Below are 7,807 nucleotides of genomic sequence, written 5' to 3' on the forward strand. Positions count from 1 at the left end.
CATTTTATGGTATTTCGTGTATAATATAAGCATATTAATTGTCGCCGCGAGTTGCTTGCCCCGCGGCTGCCCATCCTATGAATATACACAAAGGTTAAATTGTTTTAACATTTCCATGTAGCTACCAACGATACGCCTGCAATTGTTTCGAAGTAATAACAATTGAAAAAAAAAAAACCAAAAAAAAAAACATTACAATGCACAGTAAATTTGTCAAAGCTTTTTGGAGAAAATTTACGAATGGAAAATTTCTAGTCTCGTCCGTAAACATCCATTGGCATCCACCGCATCACCGAATCAGACTTTCGCCTCGGGTCTACTGAATTGAATTCATTGACAATATGTGTGCATAATTTGTTCCAGCCTGGCCACATTTCACATCGAAAAAACACACATACAAACAACCTGTAGATGTAACTTGTCCTACATTTTTATCAGTATCGAAATAAGAGCAACGGAAATTCGCCATTGAAATTTGTGTAATCTGTAGTCAGTGTTCGATCCTGCATGGCGGCAAGATCGGTAATTTGAACAAATGTAGCTCATTATAGTTCGCGCATATTTCGAACAAGTGTTAAGTACATCGGCAGCAAACAAAAACGTGCCGAATGATGCCTCGTAAATAAAATCTCGCAGCGTTTGCTGGGATTGGCAAGAAAATGTGAAAGTATCGAATTTCAACCAATGGTTGGAATTCGGTTAGCCAAAATCACGAACGTGTATAAACCACAGCCATTTCTTATATATTATAGTATGATACTTACGTGCGAGGCACGGTGAGGTACCCACAACGTGATACACCAATGTAGAAACACGTTTATCATATGCACTGAATGCTGACACGGAAGCAAAGAAGGCTAATCACCCTGAAATGCTAATATCTAGCACCTCGGCAAATGTCACGCTAAACTCACCGTTTCTATAGATTGCCTGTTCATTCATCCGTTGCGTAACTAGTCGAATAACAGAGAAATCAAAAAAAAAAAAAAATTAGGCATCTTGAAGTGAATTTGACGAGAGAATCTTCTACGAGGTGCTTGGACAGAGGATAGAGATAAAAGCTTTAGACGTATACGTACATCTAATTATCTCATCAATCGCCTGAGCTGGTGGTACGTATTTGACTGACGAGGATTTTGGCAAAGTATACCATTATTGAAAATGAAAGTGTGTCAGAGCGCTGAGTGAAAAGTAAGTGTCTTCAATTCGAATAATTTTAAGAGATAAGTTTGTCCGTTGTTCGAAAAAATGTCTCACCCACCTAATATATTTGTATCAAAACTGAACTTTTGACTCCTTTAACCAGACTGGTGAAAATATTTGATTTCCAAAATGAAATGTTACGAATCGACTGTTATACCATGCACAGTGGCACGGTAATGCCGCGATGAAACTGTAGCGACTGCAGTAAGAGGCTGTAGCAGCTTTCACGACATCTGAACATCTGTTGACACCGTCAATAATCAGGAATGATTGCTTAACTCGCAAAAAGACCAATGAGTCAACTCCATTTCTTACCTATCGACTGTTCGTTAGGTCTCGACAGAGAGAATTTTCAAGGTAAGTTACGAGATCAAAGGATGCGTGCAACGTGAGTGCAGGTAAAAATAATTACCATATATCTGCAGAAGAACAATGGTATGCAATGAGATATCTCATTATTGAGCATTTTTTTCCAAATCCTAAGAACTCGTACGCTTAGTCTTGCTTGAATGATGTTCTACCGAACGACCAGTGAAGGTTTTATCAGCAAAAAGCATGCATAACGGTAGTTTGAAAGTAGCATTGCATGCAATACAAAGCGAATGAATTTGTGGATAATTGTTGAACCAATTACCTTGAACGGTTGAAACATATGGTGCTTCACAACAGAAGAAGGAAGCAACCATTTTGTTCAGGGATCAAAAGAGACTGTTAGCAAATGCGATTTTAGCATCGATGCAAAATTATGGGAAACTTTCAGGAATGATTGGATCAATTTATTGTAAGCTATCCACAGAAAATTTCGGTGGAATATGCTGAAACGAATCGGGCAATATTTTCGGCGGTTCTTCTCCGACGTTGCTGTTAATTTTTACTGGTTATGCAGGATTGGCCGCACTGCAGGATTCTGACAAGGCGTGACCTTTACGGTTTTCTCCGCGAAGTCTTGAAGCGTAATTTCCGAAGAAAGAAGCAAAGCGAGAGAGAGAGAGAGAGAAAGAGAAAAAGCGCGACTCGATGCAGGGGCGAGAGGGATTTCTGGTCACGTGATCATCGCTCTTCACTCCGTCTTTGAAGGGACGATATAGTGGGGAATAATTCTTCAATAGTGGGGGTTGACAAAGTATACCCAGTGGAGAGACGCCTTGACTGCAGTCTCTCGCGTCAAGACGCCTTTCCAAAGAGCGCCCAAAAATTATCTTTACTTCAATAATAATCATTACATAGTTAGACATTCGATAGACAAGACAAGCGACTAATATGACTAGAGTGTGTCTTGTGGTGGTGCTGGCTATTGCGGCCGTTGCATGTAAGTACTTTTTACCTTGGCCAATATCATACATCTGCACTTTTCTCCTCCAGAGGTCCAAGTATGCAGGTAACTCGCGTATTCTTCTCATGCAAATTTCCGCGACTCTCCTTTACGTTCGAACATATGTTAGCTGTAGGATTATTTTTCACGCCTGTTGGAGTAACGATGATCATTCGATTCGTTTTAGTAGATCATCACTATGTCTGACTGTCCTTAATTGACGATAATTTTTAACGAATGTTGCTCATTTTCGAATTTTAATCTTTTGGTACCGATAACATTATTGCGGGCAAACCGTTTCTCTGTACTTAATAAAAAAATAATTACCGAATAGCGTGAGGTATAAATAATACAAGTGAAATGCAACTCTTTGAGATATAACATGGTAACTTTCTACGCTGATGGCTGACTGAGTCTATCGAATATCTTCTCACTTGTAATGTAAAAATGAAAAGAAAAAATAGAGAAACTGATACACACTTTTCCTTTTTCGAATCTTACCGCGTGGATGTATAATCTTATACTTCCACGCATGCATCGATAATCGGTAGAGTATACCGAACACGTATCAGACGTATAGTCATATGCCGGCCAGTTCACCATAGTGGTAAACAGTCGGACTGTAGCTTCGCAGCACTTTCTAAAATGTAAATGATAGTGCTGTCTCCCTGAAGTTACACAAGCGGCTTGGAAATAGCTGTCGCTATCAATTGTGCAACGAAACATATTACAAACGATCCAACGACGAAGATACCGATCACCAATTAACAATTTATCACTAATTAGGAACTCTCGGGACACAACTTTCTCGACCAATTAAAATATCGGACTGGTTACCCGTAAATCTCAGACTGACAATTTCATTACTTTTACAGCCGGGGCGTTCAAGTGTCCAAAGGACAACGGAGAGTTCGAAGATCCTGTGCAATGCGACATGTACTACAAATGCGTCGATGGCGTCGCCACCCAAATGCTGTGCCCGGATGGTCTGGTATTCGATCCGTTCAACCGCAAGATAAATAAGTGTGACCACATCTTCAACGTCGAATGTGGCGACCGCCTGGAATTACGTGAGTTGAAAATTTCCAAATATATCAAATTATACTTTTCTATCACGATTAGCCGGGTTTACGATGGAGAACATTCAAGTAGTTCAAACGGGGCAAAGTCTAGGTAAAAGATCAGTATAAGGCCAAACAGCCGACATATTGGTACAGAAAATTGTACACCTCGAAATGGGCTCGATATGTGTTTTGAAACTCGGTTGAAAAATCCCAACTATTTTCCAAGAAAAGAAAGTTGGCCTGCTCTTTGCTCAACACTTGATTGCACAGTCGGGGAGGTTCATTAGTGTAACTGCCGACGTGCAGAAGCCGGCACAGGATTAAACGTAGAAGGAAGATCCTTGCGTAACATGATCATGGTATCCCTTCAACCGGCGATGATATAATTTATCTTCTCCTCTTCTTCGATCAGAGCCTCCTCAACCATCGAAGAACTGTCCAAGGCGAAATGGCTTCTTCGCTCATCCCGACCCATCGGTCTGCGACGTATTCTACAACTGTATCGATGGAGAGTCAATAAAGATCCCCTGCACGACGGGACTGCACTTCGACGAGTACAGCGGAACCTGCGTTTGGCCTGATAGTGCAGGTCGCCAGGTAAGATTCGCTTCGTCTCGATCATGGAACTTTGTAAGTCGGTATGAAAATTTCTCTACATTTGAATTTCTGTGACGCAGGGCTGCGGCAAGGTGGGCAACAAGCTGGCTGACGGATTCGAATGCCCGAAGGAAGTGCAACACGACACCCGTGACATGCCCGTCGATCATCCGAAATACGCCCACCCAGAGGATTGCCAGAAGTTTTACATATGTTTGAGCGGCGTCACTCCTCGTGAACAAGGATGCAGCGAAGGAACTGTGTACAACGACGTTCTCCAGAAATGTGACGATCCTAAGAATGTTCCTGGATGGTACGTGCACACTAGTCGTAAAAAGAATGAACAATTTTCACTCCTCACCGCGGATACTGACTTATCGAAATTTCGATTGATTTCCCACGTCACGTTTCATGGATTTCTTAACTTTCTTCTCTACGCTGTGTAACGACCTTTTCTTTTTTCTTTTTTCTTTTTTTTTTGTTCTATTCTACGACAACAACAACCACCCAAGCGTGAAAGAAAGTCTGATCAGAATTTCTCACATTTTTCTATGCGGTTTCGTTTTTTAGTTACGGGGAATTTCAAGCCTAAAGCTACATGCTTTCGGAACCTTTTGATTTGTAATCAAAATCTATCAACATTCGGCCGGGATTTGATATTTCAAGACTTCAATTATTGAATTGTCGAAGAATCGTCTCTAGAGTGATTGATAAAATTTGATATCGTGTGACGCCTTTGCTCATTAACACATCATTTTTATATTTAGTGACTTACGACGTCACAGGCAGGTCGATACACACGTTTCACTTTCTCGCGGTGGACAAAACGTCATAGAAGGGTCAATTTTAATCCCATACTTTCATAAAATCACTGATCATCCTGTATGGTCGATTTTCAACAATTACAAATAAATTGTCTAATACTTTGCCGATCTTTACATTGACCAGTGAACTGCACAACCATGTAGAGAAACAAAATTTACTCGCACTAATTTATTCCATTTTGCTTTGTGTAAACTATAACTCTGAATAACAGTGATATTCAACAACAGGCTTAAGATTTCGTGTAACTGAACGGACTGTATCACAAACCCTTTTTAATGGCAGCTCTTTTGCAGTTAATCGAGTGCTTCCAAATTTTTAACATCATTCATTTGTTACAAACTAACGATAGAATACTTTCAATACAAATGACGAAACGTTTCCAGTGAACTTGGTTCAGGCGTTGTGAAAAATATTCTAAAATTTGTGCGATACGTACGAAATAATAGAGAATGGTTTGAAATGGAAATGAATGGTATGAAAGGTGATGTTAACTATTATTTACTCAACTGTAAAAACTGTTGCAGTGAGGACTGGTACAAGGACGATGCCGCCAAGCCGTGAAGAAATCTGTGAACGTTTCCTGTCCCGCATCGGGACCTTCAAAACGACTTCGTTCTACACGTTTCAACTTATTTTATACGATTAGAAAACGATTTAGATATGAATACAATCTTTGTAAATGTTTTCTAATAAACGGTATTTTCTCTCAAATGAAATCTCATTATTGCGATAAAACTATGTAGCGAAAGATTCATTCGTGTGAAACTGGCATCTGGACAAGATTATAGCCAATATCCCTCACTCTCTTATACGCGAATCGTGCATTCAACTATGAAATTAAAATCAGAACTATGACGGTGTTCTTATAATTATAAAGACTGAGAACAAACTATACGGAAGTTTAGGTTTCTGGTCGATTATACCCCTACTTAATGGCATTGACTTAGCGAATTCCACACCCAACTGATAAAGAAACAACTGTAGGAATTCGCATAAGTTAAATTAGTGCGCGTGAAACGCCTGCCGATATTTCAATCGTGAGATTCTTGTACTTCTTAGTTTTCTTTCGATATACGTTATAATATAGAATCGAATGTGCAATGAAACGAAATTTTTTAGAACACTATCAGCATATATTCTAAACAAATTTCCTCGTGGTTATGAAGTAGCGAGATTGTTGTTGATCTCTATGAATGTGCAGCGAGGCGAATCAGCGATAGCTTTCACTGGATTCGTAAGAAATCAGAGGGGTTTGGTTCTATCTTCCTTTCCTCGTTTTTTCCATGGACGACGCGCACTGTGACAAACTGGTTTCCGCCATGGTCTCCACTGAACCAGAGCAATTGATCTTGATCGAATGCCAATAGTCTCGTCCTTGCGGCACCCGGGTTTCTTTAAATATTTAAATATAACAATCTCACCAGGAGATACGAAACCTAATTGACAAATGCAATTGAAATGACGTATTTTCCGTCAAGGAGTTATTCACTCTTTAAATCATCTGAAATTAACTGAGATCAATTGAATTCGTTTCAAGTCAGTCGATACCGCTGTGGAAATCACTCCTCATCACAGGAAAATCTCTCAGAAATCACAACGAGATCATTGAAAATTATCTGAAATTATTCGAAATCATGTTAAAGTCGCTACGATGTCACACCGAAGGCGTTCAAAACCATACGGAATCACTTTAAAAGCATACGACTCACACCGAGGACGTCCAAATCAAAACACTTTTTGTATTTGAGATGCAAGATGGCTTCTCTAATGTGTACGCTTTATAGTAGTACCTATGATGTTGATACGTTTAATTATTTTCATGAGTAACGATTTGTGTTTTACCGTACTTTATATATTCTAAGTAAATGAATGACTTGAGTCAAAACTCGATTTTGTTTCAATATTCATAATCGTTAGAAAGTTGAAATGCCAAACGTACAAAATGAACCGAGAAATCTCCAAACAACCTACGTTGTATGGTGCTCACTTTTTACCGACCGGAAAACTTCACCATTTAAATAAATATAAATTGAATACTGTATTCCTTTGACCAGTTTAAATCCTTGAACTGGCTTGCATTGTGCTCAACCTTATCACTGCAGTTCCATGACTTGACCTCTGGTTTCGGAAGCAACGTTGATAGAAAATATTTTTGGAAACAGAAACGTATACATATAAACAACGGAGACCATCTGCAGACTATCAGTTTTTTCCGAGATAAGTTAGGTTGATTTAGTCCAGCACGCTCTGCTCGATCGACTACAGGTGAGCCACTGCACATCTTTCGATTCCGACTGTTTATCATTCCAGTTTCACGCGATCCACCCGATCACCATAAGGACGAGAAGCTTTCCCTTGCGGTGATATTCATTATTCAAAGATATGAAAACTCACCGACCAACTTTCGCCCTTCGCGAAGCGTCGATCGATCATTCTGCCTCATCTTCAGACGAGGGTGTATATAATTTGATGCACCAAATGAACGGTATTTGAAAAATTTAGGAACGATCCTGTTACTTTGGCTTTATAAACATGTGGGTGTACTTATTGCAGTTGGGTACTTTAATACTTGAAGAGGAGTTGGCAAATCGCAACTGGAGTGGAACGAGTACTCAGTATGGCGAACAGTACGTTCAATAACAAGATGACACTCCATCGTTTATCTAATTTAAAAAATTTTATTGACGAAAAGACTTATTCGATCATGCTACAAGTGAATAGTCTAAGAATCTGTATAATTTCAGTCAAAAATTCGCAAATTTCTTCAAGCCCTGTTCTCTGGGGAAGAATATCCACCTCTACTCGG

At 39.6% G+C, this 7,807-nt stretch overlaps 1 protein-coding gene across 1 annotated transcript; it reads left to right on the top strand.

Moving 5' to 3' along the window:
* The first annotated feature begins 2,344 nt into the window (after positions 1-2,344).
* LOC124407721 (protein obstructor-E-like) lies at positions 2,345-5,712 on the top strand. Its single transcript, XM_046884146.1, has 5 exons — positions 2,345-2,512; positions 3,391-3,585; positions 3,992-4,176; positions 4,257-4,489; positions 5,526-5,712. The coding sequence occupies exons 1-5, from the start codon at positions 2,464-2,466 to the stop codon at positions 5,560-5,562; spliced, it is 699 nt and encodes a 232-aa protein (XP_046740102.1). The 5' UTR covers positions 2,345-2,463; the 3' UTR covers positions 5,563-5,712.
* Positions 5,713-7,807: the final 2,095 nt, after the last annotated feature.

This window comes from Diprion similis, chromosome 6 (genome assembly GCF_021155765.1).
Source record: "Diprion similis isolate iyDipSimi1 chromosome 6, iyDipSimi1.1, whole genome shotgun sequence".
Taxonomy (NCBI): domain Eukaryota; kingdom Metazoa; phylum Arthropoda; class Insecta; order Hymenoptera; family Diprionidae; genus Diprion; species Diprion similis.

Excerpts from the sequence above, each read along its gene's own strand:
- LOC124407721 (XM_046884146.1), top strand. The coding sequence starts at position 2,464 with ATGACTAGAGTGTGTCTTGTGGTGGTGCTGGCTATTGCGGCCGTTGCA. Across the intron at positions 2,513-3,390 it reads GGCTATTGCGGCCGTTGCAT|CCGGGGCGTTCAAGTGTCCA; the intron begins GTAAGTACTTTT and ends TTACTTTTACAG. Across the intron at positions 3,586-3,991 it reads TGGCGACCGCCTGGAATTAC|AGCCTCCTCAACCATCGAAG; the intron begins GTGAGTTGAAAA and ends TTCTTCGATCAG.